Below are 26,631 nucleotides of genomic sequence, written 5' to 3' on the forward strand. Positions count from 1 at the left end.
CCACTGCAAAGCTGGGCGACTTCATGGCGAATGTTGATTAATTTGCGGCTTCTATCGCTGCACCACGAGGCAGCTCTGAGCCCCGCCCGGCAAGGCCTTAAGCCGCTTGGGCAGTGCTTGGCTGGCACATGTCTCTGGACTGCCGTCTGCGTCTCCCTTTGCCCCGCAGGACGACACATATCACGCATACGCTCCGTGCACCAGACGTCCGATGGCCACACTTAAGTTGTTTTTGCTGTTTTGTTGCATCCCAAAGACGTCAGCAATTGCGTGTTATTTTCGATTTACCATTTTCCATTGCCCCATTTCGTTGGCTGTGATTACGCTGCGGATTGTACGCTGTCATCAGGAAAAAGCCATCATCTATAATCGTTGAAACTTGATAAATGATGGGATGCCCGCTGTGCCCCTCTCGCTGAGGGCCTGTCCCTGGCAGAGAGTGTCCCCATAAATAAAGCATAGCCCACTTCTCAGGGCTCTGGTGTGCCTGGGCACAGCTCTGCCTAATTAGTCGCCGAGGAAAATATACCACCGCTAATAGGTTTATGAACACACGCAGAGAAAAGCAATTAAAATTAATACTTGGAGAACCCCGATTAGGGTTGCTTAGCCTTGACTTAATCACATAATCAGGTCCATAGACTAAGGTCAGTGGGGCCGCAGGAAGTGATAGGCTGTCCCTGTTTGCAGTGCCCACTGTACCGCATTCTCGTAGCAGCAGCCTCTGCAGCCGCTCTCCCGTGCTCTCCCGTGCTCTCTCTTCATCTCGCTGCTTTCTAGCTTTCCTTCCCTCTCGCTCTTTCGATCTGTCGGGCTCGTGTCGAAGACTCGCTGGCACTCGGCTCGCCCGTCCTCGTCTTTAGTCTGTCTTGGATTCTAGTTCCTCAATCCGACGCCGTCTGGAACCGACCCATCATCGTCTTCGAATCGATCGTCTTGCTCTATCGCCTTCGAATGTGGGGTTCTTTATTTGGTTAAGGTTTAATAGTTCATATTTTGTTCCGTTATATTCCTTAAATGTGGGATAAATATGTATTTTTCTTACATCATGGCTTCCCTTCTGTTGACAGTCGTTTCTTAGGGATGGCATCATCGTTGCTCTCCTTTTTCGAGGTATCGCATCATCGTTGATCATCTTTTGATTGGGTTTTGCGTAAAGCAACTCACATATATTTACATATATTACCAGCACACAAAATACACTTGATTTAGATACACTATTTTAACCAGTAGCTCCTCTCGTAATCGGCTTTCTGGTCTCATGCCTAGTAAATATCGAACTCCATTGTTTATCCCCCAAATCGAGTTATTTATAATACAAAATCATTCCTAATTCCATCTCCTTTTGTTTTATTTCCAGCTTCATAGCAGAACTTTGGCATTTGAGTGCATTTTCTGGCAGATTAAATTATGGTAAGTAATACATTATTGATTGTATGTCCTTTTCATTGTGTGTGTGGTGTGTAGTGTGCGTGTGTGTGTGTGCGTGTGTGTGTGTGTGCTTCTGGGCTCCCTTTTGGACCATTTTCAGTCGAAGATTTTCCACTTTCCACTTCGATTGCTGTCGATTTCTTCGGTTTCTTTGGTGGCCAAGAGCCTCCAAGAGCGGGAGAGCTCCATCAATCTTCGTTTTGCAATTGCCCGCCCTTTGGGCTTCCTCTTAACGTGGCTTAAATGGCGTTTAATGGGAATGCACGAAAAACAACACGAGACAAATTTCGGCATTTCACTATGAGCGAGGAAAGCGATTAATTCTGCACCAAACCCCACTCCCCCCCCCTCAAAAAAAAAACAAAGAAAAGAAAGTCGGTTTTGGGGCGGAAGCGGGGGCATGCCACAGTAGAAAAACCCCAGTCAGTGTCAGCCAGGCGGCAAATGTGTCTTGTAGATGTCCGCCCACTTGCCACCTGCCCCCCCGGCCCCATGCCCCCTGCCCCATTTGGCCTTGAAGCAGCAGCCGATTGTGTGTGTGTGTGTGCTTCTGTGGGTGCAAGCAATTTATCTTTCACATTTTCCACTGCTGCGGTTTGTGGCTCCTTTGCTCTGTGCTCCTCCATGCCACTCCCTCTTCCTCCTCCTCCTTCGCGCTCGGCAATTATGCGTAATGCGCATTTTTCCCGTTGCATACTTCGGTGCGCGGTGCGTCGCGGGAGGAGCAGAAGATTGGGGGCTCCTCCAGGCAGTGGCATGCCAAAAATTAATACAGCCACATTCCTCGGATGCCGCTCTCCCTCTCTCCCTTTCTGTGGGGCAGCTTAAGCGTGAGCAATTCCCTGCCTTCGTAATTAAGTTGAACTTAATGGGAAAATGCCATTACCTTCAGTCCTGAACAATGAACAGGGCCACCAGGCGACCACATTTGGGGGATATCTGGGGATTGCAGCCAGAGAGAGAGAGAGAGAGGGAGAGAGGGAGACAGGGAGGTCTCTTTAAGGGGGAATATTCAGAACTTTGAAGCAAATTAAAGCCAAAACAATAATTTTTTAGCCTCAATCAATGATTGGTAATTCCCCCGATTGTTATGTTGAATATTTATTACAAATAATTTAAATATTCGGCCAGAATATTGTAATCCATGTGCTTCCTGTAGAATTTATCTAAAATTCAATTTTCCGCCATGCCATTTATCAATTTGCATGAATTTCCATTGTCCGGGGAGTCCTTGGGTAGCATCCTGGCCACCTGCCACGGCTGGATGCGGCGAATATTTCCGTTGCCTAGTTTCTGGCTGGCACCCGCGAATTTTCCCGTCTAATTTCCATTAAACTTGCCTTTGTTGCACTTCGAACAACATTTAAATGGATTGTGGGCGAAAGCCAAACCCCTGGCGGACGGCCTGGGCCATGATTGATTGGGTAACACTGAAAGCCACTTAATGCGGCCAGGCCTCACAACGGAACCCACCTGACCCTTCACCTTTTCACCTGACAGACTGACAGTTGACACAAATTCTAAATTCAAAATTCAATGATGGATGATGGATGGTGGAAAAGCACAGGCATAAATCCCATGAGAGGCAGTGGCAAATGCGGAGGCATCCCTAAACGTTGCATGGAATTTGTTGAGGTGGCAATTTGCTGTTTAGTATTTCTAGAAATACGAGCTCCAATTGGCTCCCATTAAAGGCACACTCCACTCCATAAGGACTCGCATTTGGCCCTGTTGCAGCTGCGTCTTTCCTGCCTTGCATAATTATGCATAATCAGATTACTCTGCCATGGAAACCATTAGCCATTAGCTGCCAACAGACAGTAGCGATTGTGTTCTCTGATGGATGAGTGGTTGACTCTTGAATGCTGGATGGATGGGCTCTAGGCCTGGTCTGTGACTCGTTTGCACAACCTGTTAACGAAGAGGCACGAATTGAATGCCCCTCGTGCTCGTGCCCTTCCCAAACGAGTGTGTCCGTTCGCTTAGGGGCAATTTGGGCCGACCAGACCAGACAAGAATTGGCTCTGAGTATAACTTTAGGCTTTCTTTATTCCCATTCGTGAAATCTGTAGTTATTATAGCTCTCTTTTGGTGTCTCGCTTGCAGGCCTTCATCAAGATGTTGCTGCCGTTGCCGGGCACGGCTAAGGATCTGTGCAGGACCACCAGTTCGCTCTCCAGCCACACAGCCACGTGCAGCTCCTCCCTGAGCCAGGATGAGGCCACCAATGCCGCCAATGTCTGCATCGACGGGACTGCAGACGACTGAAGTGCATGCCCACGCCCATGCCACGCCGCAGCAGCAGCAGCAGCAGCAGAAGCAGAGACTACACCAGACCCCGACAGAACCACTTGACCCCGACAGGAGTCTGCCACAGCAGAGGCACGCAACGCCCAACTCGAAGCTCCTGCCGCCCCTGGAGCTGTTGGTAGAGAACAAGATTAGCTACAGCGGCTCGGCCGTCACGTATCACCAGCCGCCAGATCTCAGAGCATCCCCCCAAGCCCATTCCCAAGCCCATTCCCAAGCCCATTCCCAATCCCATTCCCGAGCAGCCAACAAACGGAGCTCCCTCAGCAGTCCCTCGTCCAGCGAGGACTGTGTGAGTGCCGCGAGGGCGAGCGTATTTGATGAGGCCGCCGAGAGCTTCGTGATCAACTTTCCGGCAGAGTCAGCGGCCGCGTCGCAGCACCAACTGCTGCCCCTGTCCGAGACGGTGCCCCTGCTGACCCACATCGAGGCCACCGTGGTGGACAAGCAGCGGTCGATTCGCCTCAGCAAGAACAGCGCCTCGCTCATCTTCACCAAGAAGGAGCTGGGTGTGGGTCTGGGTCTGGGTCTGGGCCAACACCAGAGACGACAGCACCACAGCAGCCTCTACGGCGCTGGCGGCGAGCGGACGACGCGCAAGACGACAAAGCACTTGCCGCCCACGCGCGGACAGCAGCAGCGGCGCAGTCTGCCGCTTAGCTACAGCCACACGAACGCCAGCAATCTGGTGACCACCGCCGGCGCAAACTACGCTCCCAACGGGGCAGGAGGAGGATCTACAGCCGCTTCAGCAGGAGGAGCAGGTGGGAAGCTTGTGCCGCACAAGCATCAGCAGCATCACGGCCTGGGCCTCACCTCACCCACGGCTACCTCTGGTGTGGGGGGCGCCGCGGCAGGCGCTGGTGGAGGAGGAGGAGGAGGCGCCGTACCGCCCCCGGCCCACACGGCCCGCAAGCAGCTATCCTACTCCTGGTACGCGCCCGTCTACAGTGCCCTCGAGGAGGAGCTCGAACAGGACTCGCGGGTGAGTCGGCGGCTAAGCCACTCTGTGGGAACAGATTAATCTTTCTTGTTTGTCTTTCTGTTTCCCCAGGACTCGTCGCCAATTCACAATCTGGCCAACACAAAGCAGCACCAACGCTCCGCCAGCCAAAAGGCCCCCTCCGCTTCTGTCTCCCTGCATGCCACGTCCCACCACGAGCACGCCCACGAGGCCGAGACGGTGGCGCTGCTGGAGACGCAGACGCGCAACAAGATCATCATTTCCTCGGCGAATGGCGATGCTGGCGGAGCAAGCAGCCCCAGTGGCGGAGGAGGCGGTGGCGGCGGCGGCGGCTCTGTGGGAGGGCTGGCTCCAGACTTGGAGAGCTCGCTGGGGCTGTCCGGGGGCGGACAGCTGCCACGACGGCGTCGCTTCGAGAACTTTCTCAAATCCCTCGTGGGCCTCAAGGCCAGCAACAACGGCCGAGAGCGGGAAAAGGATCGGGAGACTGGCCTGCAGCGTCCAGCCTCGCCGGAGATACGGATCACACGCACACCCTCGGAGCAGGACGTGGTCCTCCGGGATCCGGCCGGCCCCCAGCAGCTAGCCAACGGGCATGGGCCCAGGGGCAGCCTCAGCATCAGCGGATCGAGCAGCTCCCTCAATGTGGTCCAGCACAAGCTGTGGCACATCATGCGGCGCGAGGGCAGCGCCAGCAGCCTCCACCAAGAGAAGTCCCAGTCCATTGTCCAGTACACGGGACTGCGCAAATGCGAGACGGTCCTGGCCCTCACACGGCAGGGCCAGAGCCACAGCCACAGTCACAGTCAGAGTCACAGTCAGGGCCTAAGCCTGTCCCAGAGCCGGAGCCAGGGCCACTCGATGGCCGGCCACGGCAGCGGGATCTTCAGCAGCGCCGGCGTCGAGCAGATACGACCCCTCAATCGGCTGCGGAACAGCGTGAACAGCATCAACGGCCACGGCGGGGCCACCTGCTCCCGCTGCTCCAGCCTGCTGTCTCTGGCGGCCTCCGGGTCGCGCTACTCCCTGGCCAACGGATTCGTAGTTCGCCCGGACTCGGCAGCCGGCACGGAGGAGGAGCAGCCGCACATCAACGTGAATGCCCAGATCCGACTCAGCGGCGGAGCGGTGTCGGCGCCCTCCAGCAGCCCCAGTCCCCCGTCCAATGTGACCACGGCCACGCTCCATTCCAGCTCCAACAACAATCTGTTCCATGCCAAGGAAGAGCATCAGCAGCAGCAGCAGCAACAGGAGGATGAGGAGGAACAGCAGCAGCTGGAGCAGTCGCCAGCGACTGGCGGGGAGCTCGGTCCGTTTGGCACCAATCATGCCTATCCCTTGACCGTCAGCTCCCTGCTGTCGATGGCCAGTGCCAATCATGCGGCCCAGGCCTGTTGCGTGCGGGACGGCATCACCCTGCAGCGCCGCGAGATGCTCGCCTCCGTGGAGGTCACACCATCGGCCACGCCCACCAGCACTTTCCAGCCATTCACCTGCAAGCTGTGTCTGACCGACGTGGAGGATGCGGGCGAGGCCATGTCCCTGTTGCAGTGCGACTGTCAGTTCTGTATTGAGGTGAGTAGTCGGGGCGGGCGGGGGACTCCACCTTAAAGAAAATTCCATAAATATTCAGAGATCCTTGGATTGGAAATTCGATAAGATTCAGCGAACACATAATCGTAAAAATGGGAAAAAAGGGGGAAAAGTCCGCTAAGCTCCAGCCAGGGGATTTTCCTTTTTAAGCCACATAGATACACTGCTACACCGCCACACAGATACACCGCCACACCGCTACAGGTGCATATGTTGGCTTTCTTATTGCTTGGGCAGGGGCAGGGGCTGGGGCAAGGGCAAGTCACTGGAGCCCTGGTAAGAAATTGAAAAATGACGCCAAGGCAAACGCAATATTCTTTCGCATCTGCTGGTAGCTGGCAGCTCTCCGCCCAATGAAGGGGGCAGCAGGAATCAGGGAGTAGGGTACTGGGAGCTGGAGAAATGTGTGCGAATATGTTCTGAATATGTGTATAAATAAACTCGGTCTTGATGGCTTAAATTCAGCTTAAATTGCGACTGCTGCCTGGTCCAACATTCCATTTGGTAATCACCTTTACGGCTTGCCGAGCACTTTAATTATGGCTTTGGTCTACAAACAGAATTGATAAAGTAAACTCGTAAAGGATGCGTTATCCCATCTTAAACTGGTGAATATATCGCTTAAAACCCACAGAAAGAGCTTAAGCGCATATACCACTGCCTGGACCACATTGTCTCATATATTTACACTCTTTGCCATCATAAAATACTCAATAATTGGCCCGTAGGACGGTTAAACAGGCCTCTCGTCATGCGGCAGCGCCCCTCGGCTCAGATTTTCTTTTTTCCTTAGGATTGCCGCCTGACTAAATACATCGTATGTCGGGTTTGGGTTAATATTTGTTAGATTTCCACTAAAATTCTCAAAAATAATCACCCATCTTCCCGTCATCTCTCTCTTACGAACCTCCTTAATCGAGTTGAGCGCGTCTCTCTCTCTCTCTCTCTCTCTCTCTCTGTGCACACGAGCGCTGCAATAGAACAGGCAAATGACACGAATAACGGACAGACACGTAAGGGAGAACGCCAAGCCAGCGGAAGATCAGCCACTGAGGACAATCTTACGAGTCGACACATAGACGACGATCATAGATCGCAAAGACGTAACGTTCCAGTTGCATGCCTAGAGGCGTTTAGATACTTGTCTGCCCCTGATCGCAGAGTCACGAAGGTGTACGTATATTTTAGAAGGTTTACCTGCGTCAGATCCCAACTTAACTTCCAATCGAATGATGTCACCCCCGTGCATGAGGCTGATCTCTCGATGTACGTACGCGCACTTTCAATTACGGTCTGTGGATCATGAAATGATTTCCCCCAATCGGAACATTCAAGGGGTCTTACGACTGCGTCGAGGGGTTCTCATGTTTATTCGTGACTTAATTCAATATTAAATTGCATCTCAAAGATTTCTCAGAGAACGTGTAGTATTTCATTAAAACATTCCTAATGGCTTCCCGTCCTGCCATTTCCAAGTAAATATCTTTCACAGCAGGTCAAAAGGTGAAGAAAAAACTTGTCAAAGACTAGGCCAATGATCATCATCGTTTCCATTTGCACCAGCATCCTAGAATTCCTAGAATTTGCATAGCAATTTGCTCATAGAGCAAGAATTTAATATAAAAGATGAAAGCAAGGAAGACGACGGCAGGCAGGAACAGGTGCGCTTCAAGGCTTTAAGGCTGCAAGGTAACTCAACCGAGATGCTGTCCTTGCAGCTCCTGCTTTGCCCTTGCAAAATGATTAAGTAATTTGCGACAAACGCTTGCCCTAACAGCGCTCGGCCCCATGGAGCTGCAACACTGGAGCCTCTACGAAGGGAGGCACAAAGTGCATGCAGCATTTTAAATAATTAAGTAAATGATTGGGCCATGGCAGTGGCAGCTCTGGTTGCTGTTGTTGCCATGTGTACCCAAGTCTTTCTTTAGCATAAATAAATTAACCAAAATTCACACGCTTAAGCAGCAGAGAGAGTGCTCTCAGGCCACACGAGACGCGGGCTGTCCCTAAATAAGTGAGTTTCCTGCTGGCTGCAAGTCCACGCACTCATCCTGCGAGACGCCGAGTGCAGGTGTTGCGAGAGAGAGTGGACAGGAGAGGCCCTCCTCTGTGCTGGCCTGAAATTGACGGATGGAGAGACATATACTTGGCTGAAACGTGGTCGGATCGCTGGCCGTACGTGAGCTATTGGCCCGGGCCCTCACGTCCTTGGGGCGTGTCCGATGGCTACAGATGTATGGGAGTGTCCTGGCTGCTGTCGGCCGTTTGTCAACTGCTGCCGGGTCAGGGCTCCTTCAGTTTGTTGGCGCTGTTGAGGCATGCCGCAAATTATTGGCAAACATTGGCCATACATTCGCGGCATTCGTCTAATTGAAAAGGCAAAACAAAATTACATTTGTTTGCTTCTCGTTCTCCCCCTCCCTCGGCCCGTCGCTGTCGCTGTGGCTGCCTCCAGCTTGATGCCTGTCTCGCTCCATAAAACATTTTTGATTCACTGAGTTGACAAATTTCCCGTGTAAAAGCAGGGGGAACGGGCGATACGACATCAGCAGAATGGCCAGAACAGCAGAATGTCGGGAATACATGATATTCTCGCGTGGAATGGCACGGAGCATGGAGCACGGAATGCCACTCTTGTGCAGCATCATCATAATTACATTTAGTCGAAGCACACCCAACGCAAATGGTTGCTAGATGTTCCATCTATTGGGGTATCCCTAAAAGCAGAGACAGCTCTTCACGAGTGAGAAAAAACTCTCTCCGGAGAGAGTTACTGGATCCTGCGGAGTGCAGCGACAAGCGAATGCTCGGCAAGTGCGAAAAACAACCTATGCACATGCATGTCGTGTGCATGACTTGAATGGAATAAAAACAGAAGACTTCCACAGATTTCCCTGCAATCCCTTGACTTTCTCTGTCGAGTGGGAGTCGCATTCAGCTTTTGTTCAAGCACAGCACTCCTCTTCACATCCTGTTCAAACATTTTGCAACTGGATTCACCGGGAGCACACACACGCGCCACAAAACACACACTACACACTACAGTCTCCACGTGCCACTCATAGTTCTCATAGTTGCTGCTCTGCTCGTCGTCATTTGCCTGGCATGGCAGGCATGGCAGCCCCCCAGGCTGCTCCTCGTGCGCATGAAAAATGGCGACGCTTATTAAACATGCTCCAATGGACAGGCAACGCTGCATCCCAGTCTCATTTCCATCGAGGGCCGGAGGATGAGCAGGGGCCCCTAAACTGGTGGAAATTTATGCGCCAGCGATGAGGTTTAAGCTCTGCCATTTGATGTGCTCGAGGAACGAACGGATTCGTCGCCCCCCAGGAGGTGGCGCCCATCTGTTTGAGTTGGTTAGTGGGCTGTGGAGTGTGGAGTGTGGAGCGTGGAGAGTCGGAGAAACAGAGAAAGCCTGAGAGAGAGTAATACATTTAGAACAACAAGAGAGACCCTCAGACAGAGGCAAGGGTAAGGGGCTGGGTATGGGTATCGTATCCACTTAGTGGGTCAGGTCAGACAAAAGAGAACCATCGTCGTCGTCGTCGTCGTCTGGCCTTAATTTCCTGTCCTCTTCAGCACCTTTAGGGCCCCCTTTGGCCGGAGTTCGGGCCATCCGTCCAGGGGTTAAAGCCAGCCCAGACGCCGCAGAGAGGGCAACGTATTGAAAGGCTTGCACATTCCACTTTTGGACGAATATGTGCCTGTTCTTTTGTGCGAAATGCTGAAAAGGCCTCTCCCTGGGGTCTGTTCTCCTATTTGTTTGGCTTACATTCCATACTCATTTTTGCAAATTTGTTTGTTGTTGTGCCTCGTCTGTCCCTTTCATTACTCGGCGATGTGGCAGGATTTCCCTTTCTCTGCTGGCACTCCTTTTTCGTTGCAGTTAATTGAGATGCTCTCCCGCCCCTCCTGCGGTGGCGCTGGCCACAAGCTGAAAAGTAAATTAACACGAAAAAGCGCGCACCTGGAGCTTGGCAGATGAGAGAAGCTGCTGCACCTGCTGACTGTACCCATAAGCGGTAACAGCACACACACACACACACACACACACACATCTGTGTGAATGAATGGCATTTACACATGCGAATGGAAGAGGGAGGGGGAGTGGGAGGGGGAGTGGGTCTGGGTCTGTACGAAACGAGAGATTCAAAAAGAAAAGCCAAGCGAATCAACTCGCGGGAGCAATTAAAAAACTCCACAGCAAATTGCTGTCAAGTACTCAAAATTCAAAAGAGAGAAAGCGCCAGAGAGAAGGAGGGGTGGGGGGGGGGGGGACACAAAAGGGAGATGGGAGCGAAGTTGGATTCAGGAAGCAAACAAAATTACAGAGAAGGATTAATTCGGGGTATACGAACATTGGTCGGAGCTCTAAATCGCATTTGAAGAATATTGAATCTATTAATCCCCAAGTAAAGAAATATGTGGGGTGTGGTGGCAGCTCCTGCATTCACAATGCCAATGGTAATTGCAAAAAGCTCCTCCTCCGGAAAAACCTCCCATAGAACTTGTATGGCATCAATCTGGGTTCAATCTAGAAATGCAAATTCCCCATTCAGGGGATAAGTAGCAGAGAAAACCCGACCTTATTCGATTATGGGACTTGGCGGAAGCCCGTAAAGTGTCGAATATAGCTCCATTCAAGGGCGTAGTGAGTGCACCCTTGGATCTAATTTGAAATCATTTCCATTTACTGTCATTCTCGGAGGCAGCTGCGGGAATGATTTCATTTGGACTTGGGTACATTTACTAGCAACAGAACCAAGAAGCCCCCTGTAGATACACTCAGGCCTGGCAGTGGAAATTTATGACTGCCGGCTAGAGAGAGAGAGTAACTTTAAGGGAAGACATTCCCTCTATGCGGAGTCCCAACATTTTAACATTTTCCGGCAGAACGGGAAAACAAATAAAAAGCCAGAGAGCACGTGACTGGCATGGACCAAACAAAAAAGTGCTTGTAATATGTAAATGTTTATGGCCGAAGCGGCTGCAGAGGGAGGGTCCGGGGCAGGGGCAGGGGCAGGGGCACCCCTTGGCCTGCTCCCCGACAGGCAAAGGCAGGCGGAACTCTGGGGCCCCCCGAAAAGGGGTGCCAGCAAAAGCAATTTCCGCTCGGGTCAGGCAGCGTCATTTCCCCTTTAGCTTCAGCTTTTTCTCGTCGTGCGGCTTGCAGCTCATCTTTTCCCAGAATTAAAAGCACTACAACTCTACAACAATAGATTTACGATTTATTGGGGATCTGTCCCGCAGCTGTTGCTGTTAACGTGTCGAAAATTGCCCAAATCCGCTGAAGAATATAGCCCCAACCTTTGGCCTGTTTTACTTTTTTTGGTTCTGTTCTGCTCATTTGCTATGCAAATGTTTCGTTTTGTCCCGTTGTTCTGTTGAAAGAAATTGAAATTTCGGGCGCGTAGCAAATTGCCTGGCAAATGTTTGTTCCTTCTTCTGTTTTGTGGAGCGATTAATGCAGCAAATTGGCAGTGAAATTGCAAAGGCATCATCATTTGCTGGGGGCAATTGGCATGGCCAAAACCTCAATCCCAGTGTCCTTCTTCCATCTCCATCACTCTATTTGTGTGTGTGTGTGTGTGTGGGCTGGACAAAGCGGAAGTGTTTGACTCATGAATGGCACTGAAAGCCGACAACTGCATTGGTCAGCTGAGTGTCTGGTAGTCGTTGGTCAATTGCCAGTGCCTGCCGGAGGGGCCCAATGTTTTGGCCACATAATGAGCGGCATGTGGTCGATGGCAAAGGGATGGGAAAAGCTGCAGCAGTCGCTCGACATGACAGTCGAATCGATTGCTTTGGCAAGGTCTTTCGTATGGACCAATTCCCAAAGCTGCTTGTGGACTCTTGGGGTTTGTTTAAGGGATTTGTGCGATGGCCGAATGGTTCTCCTGAATCCTCAAGTGTTCTGTCATAATTGCAGGATAAAAAGTTCTTTGAAGACAATTCAAGACTTGTTTCGCGACAAGTTCGTGCAAGCGTTAGATCGTTCCCTAAATGCACGTGAAGCTTTGAGCGCGAGAGAGCTAGAGCGCGAGAGCAGCTTTGGTGCTGCTGGCAGCCGAAAGCAAACGAAAAAGAGCGAGACGCGATCTCTTTTCGGCGCCACTCGTTTGCTTGTCTTCTCTTCTGACGTGGCGTCAAAGCGCTCTTAGTAGAGCTGAGCGTAAGATAAAGAGAGAGGAGGGGAGCGTCATGAGCCAGGCAATGAACAAACTAACGGTACATCTAAAGCTGCTGCCGTCTCACTATGGTCCGAACGACCACTTTTGTTGGCCAAAACCTAATTTTTCAAAGTCAAAACTGAAACCTGGTTTTGATCGCTCCGCATTAGAAAAAGATCGACCATTAAATCTGCGTACCAGAAATTTCCATAGATGGCGCCACATTCGCAAAATCAGCTGTGCAACCCAACTGTTTTTATAGTAAAGCACGTGAAGGGAAAAAGTGGCAAATTAATAACCACTTTAGATATCTCAAAAATTGAAAAACGCCAAGACGTGTTTAAATTTTTTTGATGAATCTTAATCTGTCGGGTTCTTACTACGTGTTTTGAGTTTTTAACTGTCTCTAGTAGTTCTGATGTCTTCGTAATTGAAGGTTAAAGTGAGGCCTTCAACATGTGCCAACTTGTAATGAAAACTAATTTTTGAAAAGGTGTACAAAGTGAGTCCTACCTAGTCCCACCCTGAAACCTTTTCTGTGTCGTAGATTAATAAATTCTTTTTGAAATGTATGTAGTTAGAAATGCCACTTTTTACCACAATTCTTGGAATTTGCATTAATAGAGCATAACCTCAAATTCCAAAATGCAGATTTGTTTGCCGAATGGAATTCAGAGAAGGGTAAAATTATCAATTATTTGAAAACGGATCTTAAGGCGACATATCATATGAAATTAATAAAGCTTTTGAAGATACCAGCAAGAAAATTTGTTACCGTTTGGCAACATACCGGAACAAATGCCGGTAAAATTCAAAGATGTTTGAACGAAAATATGTGGATTGGCCACAAGCCTTTGTTATAATACATTTATCTTTATGTCCAAATATGCTAACTAAGTTCGTAAGGCTGTACAGGACCCAGTCGGAAAGCCGGCACATATCTCACTTAACGAGGCGTTTACCTTGCTTCTAGACAAGGATTTCGGCAATAATTTACGGAAACCTTTAAACGATTTTATTTTTATTTAAATCAAAATTTTTTTTAGTCGTGCAACGCCGTTTTCTTAAATAAAATATGCTTAATACTTTTTTTCACTATAACTAAAAATTTAAATCTGCATTATTAAAAAAAGTGGCGGTGCCACACCCATTTTTTTTCTTAAATCCATTTCTTATTGATTATATGTATCCAATACAAAAAACTAAATGAAAAAATCTTGTTCCGTTCGGGAGTTATTAATTTTGGCCAACAAAAGTGGTCGTTCGGACCATAGTGCGTCTGTAGGCAATGTTTCGGTCATAGATAATGGAATGGTGCTTAGGAGTAGTTCCGAAAGCCACCCCGTTTTCGGGGGGGAGGACGAGCAGCAGCAGGTTTTGTGGCCCAGGTTCTGATGATTCTGAGGACTCCTGCAGTGGCCGCAGGCTCTGATTGGGAGTCCTGTTCTGTTTTGCTGACCTTGCTCAGCAGGGGGTGGGGTGGTGGAGTGTGGGCGGCTCTGTTGCATTGGCTTGTGCTTGGGGCCTTTTGAGGCGAGTGCGGTGCGGTGTGGTTTCGATTATAGTCCGAACACATTGGCTTGACGGCATTTCAATTGTGGCTCAGCTTTGAGCTGGGGCTGTGGCAGTGTCAGTAGCTTCTCGAAATGGAAATCTCTGCCGGCCCCCAAAGCCTCCCCCCCCTCTCATGGATCCTTCAAAGGGAATCTTGCTGTACGAGTATTAAAGAGCATCAAGTAATGCTGGAAGAGTGGCAAGTGGAAGAGCCAGCTACTTGCCACAAAGTTTGCGGCCGAATGCACCACAGACATTCCATATTTCTGTTCTCATTTTTGATGACATGCAGCACAGAAGCGAAACAAGTTGCAAACAAGCAAAACTTTGCCCCAAAGAACGGCCGGTGAGGGGGAGGGGGATGGTTGGCAACAAAAGTTTGTTCGTTGGCGCATAGAAACCGCTAGTTGGTGTTTGCTTTACAGCTTCCTTTCTTTCGTTTCGTTTCGTTTCGCTTATTTTTTGTCTCTCTCGCTGGGTATTTTATTGTGGGACGAGCATAAAACTTTGCCATACGAAAGTTTCGGCATTTCTCCCGGAGAGTAAGATGTGCGAATGCATATTGCGGCAGGCAGGCAGGGAGGGGGCGAGAACATGTAACTGGATCTGGTTAGGTGTGTGCTTTTATATCATTTACAGCGCTCGAATATTTGACTTGCTCTCTCTCTCTCCGTCTGTGTCCGTCTGTCTCCGTCTCTCTCCGCGTAGCAGCGACTTCCCGGCCAAAAATGGAAAAAGTTTCGCTTGCTTTTGATGTGTGCGTCGTTTTCTCTTTACTTATTTGTATTTTTATCTTTAATTGACTACGCTCCCTGCAGGATCAGGTGTAAAACTTTGGCAAAAGTGCACCCTTCGTTGTCAAATTGAATTTTGATTCAATTTGCGATGCCGTCGAGGGCTGACAATGTTGCCAAATTGCATTTGCACATTTCTCGCGTGGCTGCTGCAACATGTTCCTCCCATTTCGCGACATGTCGCATAAAGGCACGCGCCAGCGAATGCGATTGATGTACATCCCTGCATATGTTGCAGCAATTGGATTCCAGCCATCGGAGATGAGTAAATGGCTAGCGTGCCCCACTCTGGTGGAGGCAAAACCAGTCCCCAGGCGTAGAATTTAATTCTCAGCATACTTTGAGCTGTGGACGAGTCTGTTCTCAGCGAGTGCCGTGGATCGTTTACTTGTCTGTCCGTTATTCTCGTCATTTACCTATTCTATTGCGGCAATCGGGTTGATGATAATATTCTGAGAACTCACAGCTGGAGAATACAATTTCCTGCTGGCAAATCATTCGCTGTAATGAAACAGACCAGTCGGACCAGTTGCCAATGCAAATTGCAATGTTTGTCAAATATTTCTGGTCGATTGAGATTTGTCTAGACCGGAAATGAAACCCAACCTTCCGTGGCTCCCGCTCCCTCTGCCAGAGGATCTCGTCGGTCACTGAACCAGGGACCAGCAGGTGCTGGCGTTTTGGGTCGACTGTCCGTATCATAGATACCCCCTTTTCGTGCTCTCCCTTTGGGCTGTGCCTCTTAAGGTTTTAGCATAATTTAAATAAATTTTCAACTAAAAAATACAGACGACGAAAGGAAGGATGGAAAAGCGACTTAGCGGCAATCCGCTTAGCCTGACGCAAAAATTTTAAATTAAAATCCCAGCCTCAACGTTTTTCTATTTTCCCTTCCGTTTCGTTTGGAACGAAATAGTTGAGAACTCTAGAGCTGGGTATTTGTCGTGGACCGAGCATTTCCAATCAATTGAAATTCAATTCTCCTGCCGGGGCGGGCGGGAGACCATTAACAACGGATCCGGAAGTGGAGCCTTGGACATGGAATTTAAATTCAATTTTTCCACAAAAACCGAAACAGTGCGAGCGCCGACAAACACAGCGAAAAGGTTGTTTGCTTGTTTAGTGCTGAAGCCCTTATGACAGCCAGGACATGTGAGCGGAATAGCAAGAGGGGGGAAGGGGGGAAGGATTCGAACTGTCATTGAAGCGGGAGACTCCTGAAATTGTGCTGCTGGTGGCGAGGAATGAAGGATGCCATTCCAGGGTTCGGAATGCCATTCCTGTTCAACTGTTGGCATCAATGCGCTCCATTGGGAGTTGGTTGGGGCAAGAAACACATTCCATTGTAAGGAAGAATATCTCTTGATTGTATAGTGAATCGGTTGCATTCATTGCATTCCTGTTGCATCCACATACAATACATATATTTATAAATGTTTATGTCCCTGGCTGCGCTTGCATTTCAATTGAAGGCAGCATCATTAAATTTGCAATATTTATTCCGTTCGCTGCAGGCGGAATTTAAAAAGCAAACCGCATATGCCACTGCCACAGCTGCTGGTACTGCCACTGCCACTGCCACACAATATTGTGTGTGTTGCAGATTGTCACAAACAAGTCACAGCGAATACGGCTAATGCTAAGCGGATTGTGTCGTCTCATATCCTGGGCCCAGACAATGTTGCTCCCACGTATAGTGCCGCTTTGTCATTGTGTCCCTTTGTTATTGGATTGACTTAATGGCCCTACCACAAACCAACCACCACCCACCATTCACCACCCACCATTCACCACTGCTGCTGTCACACTATAAATAGATCAGTCGGAACACATGATATCTGCTAGATGCCAAATGCCATCTGATGGGTGATGGTGACGTTAATGTTAATCCGAGCTGCTCTGCCAATTGGCATTCAACACGTCGCCGTGGCCACCAGCGTAAATCACACTAATTAAATCTGAATGCGGCATTAAAAGTTTACGGCCCGGACTATGACCAGGACCAGGACCAGGACCAGGGCCTGGACCTGGACCTGGACCAGGACCTCGACTAGCACCACGACATTAATGTAATCATTTGCCATAAATTTGCATTTATGACGCGTCCCGCGCTGTCTCCGGCTCGTTGTCAGAGCAATTCATTTAGTGGCTGCCGCGATGTCCTGCCTGACATCTTGGCAGCGCAGAGAGGCGACACGAGGTGGCATATTAATTAAAGTGTCGTCGCTAATGAGTTAGATTAAAGCGGACAGGCGGATCCTTTCATTCGGTGCGAGCGTGCGTGTAATTGGCCATATCTGTGCCAGGATTACACCGTGTGTTGATGTGTGTGTGGCATTCATTATGCTTTTTATGCATGTTGCCCCTTCCGCTTCTCTGCCTGCAATTACCAGTCCGTCTTGGTCGCAGAAGAGTATGCTACAATAAACTTTATATACCCCTGGGTATATTGTGTTCTTAGAAAGAAAGAAGCCATCCTTATCAGGCGCCACTCGAGCCGAGCAGCTATCCCGCACTGTGCGTATTTTGTTTTTGCACTCTCGGTCCCATACAAAACCTAAATAAGGAGGCATCCCATAGTCGATACGCTCGCGGATAGCCTATTCAAACTTCATTTCATTCGCTCTTTCATATTTTCCCCAAGCGGAAATCTCCTTGATTGAGTTTCCATCAAGTGAAAAAAATTATCTTAAAAGCGACGGAAACTTAACATTCCGCCAAGCGAAGCCTTGAAATTGCATCGAATGAATGGAAGGCAAGGAAATGTTTTTGAATAGTCCTCTTGATAAAAAAAAGAGAGCGAGAAAGACCGAAAGTAAAATTTATACTGAAGCCATTTATCAGAATTATTCAGCAATAACTATGGAAATGCTGGCACCGAGTGGTGCGGGTGCGGGGGGAGCCATAGGGATGGCAGCGGGCCTGGGTTTTTCCGGCAACACGACGACGAAAATTGCTTAAACCTTGCTGAGGTTTGCCCGAACAGAACAATCGGATTTTGTGTCCAATCATAAAGAATAATATGATCCAACAAATTATGCCCATAATAAGGATAAATATGGCCCGTGGCTGTACCATCTACTCGCTCTTTCTCCCTCACAGAGTGGCTTAGCACTGAAGCCCGAGTTTTCAGGTCTGGGATGTTTTCAATCAAACTGTTCTGGGAATCCATGACCATCTCTACTACGAGTATAAACTCATGCCCTTTTGCCCACAGAACGTTGTGTCCCTGGCCCTGACGCTGACTCTGTCTCTGGGAAATAAATAAACATATACTACATACATGTGTACAAACTCGTATAAGTATATTTTATGGCTGAACATTATTAAAACAAATTTATACGCATGTCATGTGTTTGTGTGGCCTTTGGAATCTTGTTGTGGCAGTTGGCTTTTTAATGGCCAACACAATTGCCGATTGCCGTGCCCGCCCAGGAGGCTGTTGTTCTGCCAATGGACCAAAGGACCTTGCTGCCAAATGTGCCCCATAAATGTTTCCTGTTTGTGACTTGGCCGTGCCTGAGGGGCGACATTTTCATTTTCAATTGAAATTCCTTGAAGGCCTTTGATTTGCAGACATTTTAATTAAACTTTTTCAAATCTCCTGGTGCATCGATAAATTTGAGAGCAGTAAATGTGGCGAAGCCCTGCGCAGCATTGCACGGGCCCTGCTGCAGGCCACTAAATTGTGGCAGCAGCAGCAGGCTGCCATGGCACAGAGCCATCTGGCTCTCCCGAACCGCCAGCACAAAGCGTGTTGCGGCTGCTGTGACTGATGGCCAGGTAAAGCCTTCAGCACAGGGATTACCCCGAGGCGAGGGCGATGGCTGGCAGCTGCTTTAAACGAAAACTTTAATTTCAGTGGAATATCTATGTTCATCATTTTGGCCAACAAACAGAAAGTTGGCTCTACAGCCACAGCCCGATCTAGAGAGGGAAATTCACTTTTAATTATTTACGGCTAAACAGAAAGTTGGCCACAAGCAGAGTGGCCGCAGGAGACACTTTGTGTCCTGCGGACAGGGAAACTTTTTCTCAACTGCGCTGTCGCCTGCATCCCAGCAAAAAAGGGCGAAATATGGTTGGGGTGTCGAAGCGTTTGCGGGGCTTCCGGGGGCTCCCTTCCGTTTGCAATCCCATTACTTTAATGTGGGAAACGGCAACGGGAAGCGGAAGGAAAGGGCGAAACTTTTTAAATCTTTATTTATAAAAGCTTCCGCTGAGGCATCAACTTTTCAGTGCCACTGTGCGAGGGGGGCGAATGGAATCATTTTGACAGCCGCAGTTCTGCGGTCGTCCCCGAACTATGTGAACAAAATGTGTGCTAAATGCCTTGGGCAAACTTTTGCCCTCAACCAAGGCAGATATTTGGAGGCGGGGAGAACAAAAATAGGGCGACACACATACATGTGTACACACGAGAATATCCTTTGTGGCCGCTTAAATTGGATTATGTTGAAGACGTGAAAATTGTTCAGCTAATTGATAACATTTTGGGCGTTCCTTCCTCCATCCCACAGTGCATGCGCGCCTACGTGGAGTTCGAGATATCCGAGGGAGCCTATGAGATCTCCTGCCCGGACGCCAAGTGCCCGGCCCAGGGCGCAATCTCCGTTCCCGAGATCGCGAATCTAACCACAACGAATCTGCTGAAGAAGCACCATCGCTACCGTCTGAATCGAGGTATGAAGCAAGCGTAATTCACTCTCAAGTACATCTCAAAACCAAGTATCCTTCTCCTCCACCGCCTACTCATAGAAATCGAGTTGGACAAGACACGCACCTGGTGCCCGCGGGCAGGCTGCGAGACCATCTGCATGGTGGGCGGAGCAGCGCATGGACAAACCAGCGCCATTTGCCAAATGGACGAGTCGCCATCGACTTCCCAGAACTACACACCACAGCCGGACGCAGGCGGTGGCGAGGGCGGACCTACTCCAGGGGCAGCCGTACTCTCAGTGTCCGTGCACTGCCCCTCCTGCAAGGACGAGTTCTGTGCACTGTGCAAGAAGGCTGTAAGTGTGGGACTTCTTCATCGCCTAAGCCCAGCAGGCACTCATCCTTCTCTCCTTTGCCCAATCCTGCCATTTCAGTATCATCCGAACATTGGCTGCGAGGAATTCGGTCGCCGCCTGATTGCCGATGGCCAGGACGATATTGGCATTCCGTTCGACAACGAGCTCATCAAGTGCTGCCCCATGTGCGCGGTGCCAATCGAGAAGGACGAGGGCTGTGCCCAGATGATGTGCAAGCGCTGCAAGCACGTCTTTTGCTGGTACTGCCTGGCCAGTCTGGATGTGAGTGGCGGCGAGATGTGTTCTCGAGTCGGCGAGTAGCTAACGCTGTATATTTTCTGCTCTTAGGACGACTTCCTGCTGCGCCACTACGACAAGGGGCCGTGCAAGAACAAGCTGGGCCACTCGCGGGCCTCTGTTGTGTGGCATCGCGCCCAGGTCATCGGGATCTTTGCTGGCTTTGGGATTCTGTTGCTGGTGGCCTCGCCGCTACTTCTATTGGCTGCCCCGTGCATCATTTGCTGCAAGTGTCGCGGCTGCAGTGGCTCCAAAATTGACGAAGTGGATGCCGATCTGGAGGAGGAGGTCACCGCCTTGCAGGGCTAGGCAGAGGATCTCCTACGCGCAAGGTGTAGCATCAGGACGAAACGAAAAGAGACGAGACGAGACGAGACGTTAGGCGTTAGGCTTTAGGCTTCGACGGTTGCCACCTGTAAGGGCAGCTGCTGTAAATGCAATTATCGGTAGCATCTATTGTTAATGACGAGCAGCTTACGTACATTTACACTTATTTTAGTTATTATAATTATAATTGTATATGTGTTAACTAAATTGTGATATTTACAGTGATTCGATTTCTGATCTGAATCGACAAATTTGTTGAGAACCCATACAAAGACGCGACGCTTTCGATTCTTGCTGGGTTCTTTCTTTATATATTCTTTCCTCCCACTACTACCCGTATATACTCATGTACACACTATGTGCATGCATATACATACATACATGTGTATTTGACTAAATCAATCTGTATACATCATTATGTCCTCTTTCTAGTGCGTAAGTTAGTCTAAATCTATTAGGGAGGGGTATGTTATGCCTCGTATTTCAACCTGTGCTTTTAATTACGCCGACAACCGATACCCCGAAACCACAAAAACCCGATACCGGACCCACACATTCGCACCCAAAACACCTCTCTCAAGTATTACACATGCAAATAACGAATCCGAGCTCATTTCGGGTACATTTGTTCAACAGCTTGGCAATGCTTTTATCTACATACACACACACACACAAACACACATACACATACATATATATAAAACAATATACTTGCATATATACTTGCATATATAGGAGGTGTATATGTCACTACTACTGTTTATTGAATGTATTTAAATGTAAATGTTATATGCAGCTAAAGCAAATGTACGACGACAGACAGACAGATTACTGCTGACGGAGCACTCGACAGAGCCCAAAGCCGGGCGTGTGCAGGCTGGGCTTGATTAATGTAAATTATTGAATTATTTAATGCATATACACTCAAATATACATATATCAAAATACGTTTAACATAATATGCGTGTATATTTCAAGGAAAAATATTTAAAATCTACTCTTAATGTGAACAACTACCGCGTATGCTGTTTCAAATAAAAATGTTAAAAGAAAACAACCCGAGCATTGATCTGATTGATGTTTGATTGGTGGGTGGTCAGGGCGTTAAGCTAAGCCTACATACACCGAAAATGTCGCCAATGCCAAAGGAACTTTCTGGGTCTTCAGCTACCACAGCTCCATCATGAGCCAATCCATCCCTCTAGTAGCTGCTCGTCCAATCGGTTGGTCCAAGGGATGTGCTCCTCGGTGAGCAGTGGCAGCCACTGGCTGTCCTGCTGCTGTCCATAGCCATGATGCCGCTGCTGTGTCCACAATGTGGCGTCCCGTCCGTTGCAACAGAGAGCAGGATATAATTTCGGTCGCCCCTGCATTCATACTCCCCCGAATCAAACGCTAGGCTTCAGCTTCGAGACTCGTAAGTGAATCAGTATATAATTGTGGACATATTTTGAAAATATCTACCATCACAGGGGACTTGCATATCTACCCTACGCTTTGCCACAAACCGAGTCGCATCCGATTTCCCCCGCCAGGCGGAGTCCTATTCAAGCATTATCGAGGCGTCTTCGAGACAGACCGAGTCCTATTCCACCCACACAGAATCGTATCCCCGCAGGACAGAAGCGCACCTCTTGGAAGATGGGAACGTAACAAGCCTCGTCCTCCTTTCGACCTGGACATCGACGACAAGGACTTTGACTAGACTACTAGATTCTAGATAGATCACGTTGCTGTTAGGTTTAAGATAGATACAAATGTCTTCCTCTTTATTTATTTAGACTAAGCTATGTTTTGATGAATAAAACTATTGAAAAATCACCCTTGCTCTATCCTTTATCGGGGGGAAATATTCCCATTACAAAAAGATCGGTTCACAAATAGCGGAAAAAACTAAATACTATTGATTGGAGAAAATGTCCTTGATCCTTGATAAGGACTCAAATAAATCAGGGACATTTTTCGATCACAGGAAGCCGTCGCACGCCTACATCGGCCGACAAAACTATAGAGTAGAGCCAGATTGGTGCAGGACCAACTGTCACAGGATCGCGAGGACCCAGACTGTCGAACGGCATCAAAATGTCCACTTCGAAAATCAGGCCGATTTTTTGAAAATTTAATGATGTAACCATCATGATTTTTTGCGAAAATCGTGAAAAAATTGATGTCCCTTTTTCCGATGGCAGTCGATTGGCAGGACTCTCCCGATCACGGAGAGGCATGCCATGTCCGGATCGGCTGCCGTATAGCAGAGATATAACTTTCGGAAAAACACAGTATTTCAAAGATGTGCAAATCCAAATCTTCGGAAGGCTATATCTCAGACAAATAGGGCCAGATCGGTGCAGGACCAACTGTCCCAGGATCGCGAGGATCCAGACTGTCGAACGGCATCAAAATGTCGACTTCGAAAATCAGGACGATTTTTTGAAAATTTAATGATGTAACCATCATGATTTTTTGCGAAAATCGTGAAAAAATTGATGTCCCTTTTTCCGATGGCAGTCGATTGGCAGGACTCTCCCGATCACGGAGAGGCATGCCATGTCCGGATCGGCTGCCGTATAGCAGAGATATAACTTTCGGAAAAACACAGTATTTCAAAGATGTGCAAATCCAAATCTTCGGAAGGCTATATCTCAGACAAATAGGGCCAGATCGGTGCAGGACCAACTGTCCCAGGATCGCGAGGATCCAGACTGTCGAACGGCATCAAAATGTCGACTTCGAAAATCAGGCCGATTTTTTGAAAATTTAATGATGTAACCATCATGATTTTTTGCGAAAATCGTGAAAAAATTGATGTCCCTTTTTCCGATGGCAGTCGATTGGCAGGACTCTCCCGATCACGGAGAGGCATGCCATGTCCGGATCGGCTGCCGTATAGCAGAGATATAACGCCCGGATCGGCTGCCGTATAGCAGAGATATAGCATACAGAAAAACACAGTATTTCAAAAATATGCAAATCCAAATCTTCGGATGGCTATATCTCAGACGAATAGGGCCAGATCGGTGCAGGACCAACTGTCCCAGGATCGCGAGGATCCAGACTGTCGAACGGCATCAAAATGTCGACTTCGAAAATCAGGCCGATTTTTTTAAAATTTAATGATGTAACCATCATGATTTTTTGCGAAAATCGTGAAAAAATTGATGTCCCTTTTTCCGATGGCAGTCGATTGGCAGGACTCTCCCGATCACGGAGAGGCATGCCATGTCCGGATCGGCTGCCGTATAGCAGAGATATAACTTTCGGAAAAACACAGTATTTCAAAGATGTGCAAATCCAAATCTTCGGAAGGCTATATCTCAGACAAATAGGGCCAGATCGGTGCAGGACCAACTGTCCCAGGATCGCGAGGATCCAGACTGTCGAACGGCATCAAAATGTCGACTTCGAAAATCAGGCCGATTTTTTTAAAATTTAATGATGTAACCATCATGATTTTTTGCGAAAATCGTGAAAAAATTGATGTCCCTTTTTCCGATGGCAGTCGATTGGCAGGACTCTCCCGATCACGGAGAGGCATGCCACGCCCGGATCGGCTGCTGTATGGCAGAGATATAGCATGCAGAAAAAACCTGTATTTCAAAAATAGGCAAATCCAAATCTTCGGATGGCTATATCTCAGAAAAATAGGGCCAGATCGGTGCACGACCAACTGTCCCAGGATCGCGAGGATCCAGACTGTCGAACGGCATCAAAATGTCGACTTCGAAAATCAGGCCGATTTTTTGAAAATTTAATGATGTAACCATCATGATTTTTTGCGAAAATCGTGACAAAATTGATGTCCCTTTTTCCGATGGCAGTCGATTGGCAGGACTCTCCCGCTCACGGAGAGACATGCCACGCCCGGATCGGCTGCCGTATAGCAGAGATATAGCATACAGAAAAACACAGTATTTCAAAGATATGCAAATCCAAATCTTCGGATGGCTATATCTCAGAAAAATAGGGCCAGATCGGTGCAGGACCAACTGTCCCAGGATCGCGAGGATCCAGACTGTCGAACGGCATCAAAATGTCGACTTCGAAAATCAGGCCGATTTTTTGAAAATTTAATGATGATTTTTTGCGAAAATCGTGAAAAAATTGATGTCCCTTTTTCCGATGGCAGTCGATTGGCAGGACCCTCCCGATCATGGAGAGACATGCCACGCCCGGATCGGCTGCCGTATAGCAGAGATATAGCATACAGAAAAACACAGTATTTCAAAAATATGCAAATCCAAATCTTCGGATGGCTATATTTCAGACAAATAGGGCCAGATCGGTGCAGGACCAACTGTCCCAGGATGGCGAGGATCCAGACTGTCGAACGGCATCAAAATGTCGACTTCGAAAATCAGGCCGATTTTTTGAAAATTTAATGATGTAACCATCATGATTTTTTGCGAAAATCGTGAAAAAATTGATGTCCCTTTTTCCGATGGCAGTCGATTGGCAGGACTCTCCCGATCACGGAGAGGCATGCCACGCCCGGATCGGCTGCTGTATGGCAGAGATATAGCATACAGAAAAAACCTGTATTTCAAAAATATGCAAATCCAAATCTTCGGAAGGCTATATCTCAGACAAATAGGGCCAGATCGGTGCAGGACCAACTGTCCCAGGATCGCGAGGATCCAGACTGTCGAACGGCATCAAAATGTCGACTTCGAAAATCAGGCCGATTTTTTGAAAATTTAATGATGTAACCATCATGATTTTTTGCGAAAATCGTGACAAAATTGATGTCCCTTTTTCCGATGGCAGTCGATTGGCAGGACTCTCCCGATCACGGAGAGACATGCCACGCCCGGATCGGCTGCCGTATAGCAGAGATATAGCATACAGAAAAACACAGTATTTCAAAGATATGCAAATCCAAATCTTCGGATGGCTATATCTCAGAAAAATAGGGCCAGATCGGTGCAGGACCAACTGTCCCAGGATCGCGAGGATCCAGACTGTCGAACGGCATCAAAATGTCGACTTCGAAAATCAGGCCGATTTTTTGAAAATTTAATGATGATTTTTTGCGAAAATCGTGAAAAAATTGATGTCCCTTTTTCCGATGGCAGTCGATTGGCAGGACCCTCCCGATCATGGAGAGACATGCCACGCCCGGATCGGCTGCCGTATAGCAGAGATATAGCATACAGAAAAACACAGTATTTCAAAAATATGCAAATCCAAATCTTCGGATGGCTATATTTCAGACAAATAGGGCCAGATCGGTGCAGGACCAACTGTCCCAGGATGGCGAGGATCCAGACTGTCGAACGGCATCAAAATGTCGACTTCGAAAATCAGGCCGATTTTTTGAAAATTTAATGATGTAACCATCATGATTTTTTGCGAAAATCGTGACAAAATTGATGTCCCTTTTTCCGATGGCAGTCGATTGGCAGGACTCTCCCGATCACGGAGAGGCATGCCACGCCCGGATCGGCTGCTGTATGGCAGAGATATAGCATACAGAAAAAACCTGTATTTCAAAAATATGCAAATCCAAATCTTCGGATGGCTATATCTCAGACAAATAGGGCCAGATCGGTGCAGGACCAACTGTCCCAGGATCGCGAGGATCCAGACTGTCGAACGGCATCAAAATGTCGACTTCGAAAATCAGGCCGATTTTTGGAAAATTTAATGATGTAACCATCATGATTTTTTGCGAAAATCGTGAAAAAATTGATGTCCTTTTTTCCGATGGCAGTCGTTTGGCAGGACTCTGTCGATCACGAAAAGACATGCCACGTCCGGATCGGCTGCTGTATGGCAGAGATATAGCATACAGAAAAAACCTGTATTTCAAAAATATGCAAATCCAAATCTTCGGATGGCTATATCTCAGACAAATAGGGCCAGATCGGTGCAGGACCAACTGTCCCAGGATCGCGAGGATCCAGACTGTCGAACGGCATCAAAATGTCGACTTCGAAAATCAGGCCGATTTTTTGAAAATTTAATGATGTAACCATCATGATTTTTTGCGAAAATCGTGAAAAAATTGATGTCCCTCTTTGCGATATCAGTCGATTGGCAGGACTCTCCCAATCACGGAGAGATATGGAGAAAATGTCCCTGATCCTTCGGTAAAGACTATAGCCCCAACCATACATATTTAGCTTTCTCGGCTATTTATGGGCCGATAAGGGGTACGACGGATTCCTGTGGTC

General features: G+C 48.4%; 1 protein-coding gene across 2 annotated transcripts in view; it reads left to right on the top strand.

Moving 5' to 3' along the window:
* Positions 1-21,520, top strand: part of LOC4805321 (la-related protein Larp4B) — a 39,394-nt gene extending 17,874 nt beyond the window's left edge. Inside the window, exons 2-8 of one of the 2 annotated variants that reach the window (XM_001361703.4) lie at positions 1,361-1,413; positions 3,538-4,726; positions 4,796-6,280; positions 19,340-19,502; positions 19,578-19,834; positions 19,913-20,116; positions 20,183-21,520. In XM_001361703.4, coding sequence (XP_001361740.3) covers positions 3,647-4,726; positions 4,796-6,280; positions 19,340-19,502; positions 19,578-19,834; positions 19,913-20,116; positions 20,183-20,440 — 3,447 coding nt within the window. In that variant the 5' untranslated portion in view covers positions 1,361-1,413; positions 3,538-3,646 and the 3' untranslated portion in view covers positions 20,441-21,520. Of the gene's footprint in view, positions 1-1,360; positions 1,414-3,004; positions 3,460-3,537; positions 4,727-4,795; positions 6,281-19,339; positions 19,503-19,577; positions 19,835-19,912; positions 20,117-20,182 lie in introns of those variants that run through there. The other variant, XM_033377481.1, reaches the window with a different exon arrangement.
* Positions 21,521-26,631: the final 5,111 nt, after the last annotated feature.

The sequence above is a fragment of the Drosophila pseudoobscura genome, chromosome 3, assembly GCF_009870125.1.
Source record: "Drosophila pseudoobscura strain MV-25-SWS-2005 chromosome 3, UCI_Dpse_MV25, whole genome shotgun sequence".
Classification (NCBI taxonomy): Eukaryota; Metazoa; Arthropoda; class Insecta; order Diptera; family Drosophilidae; genus Drosophila; species Drosophila pseudoobscura.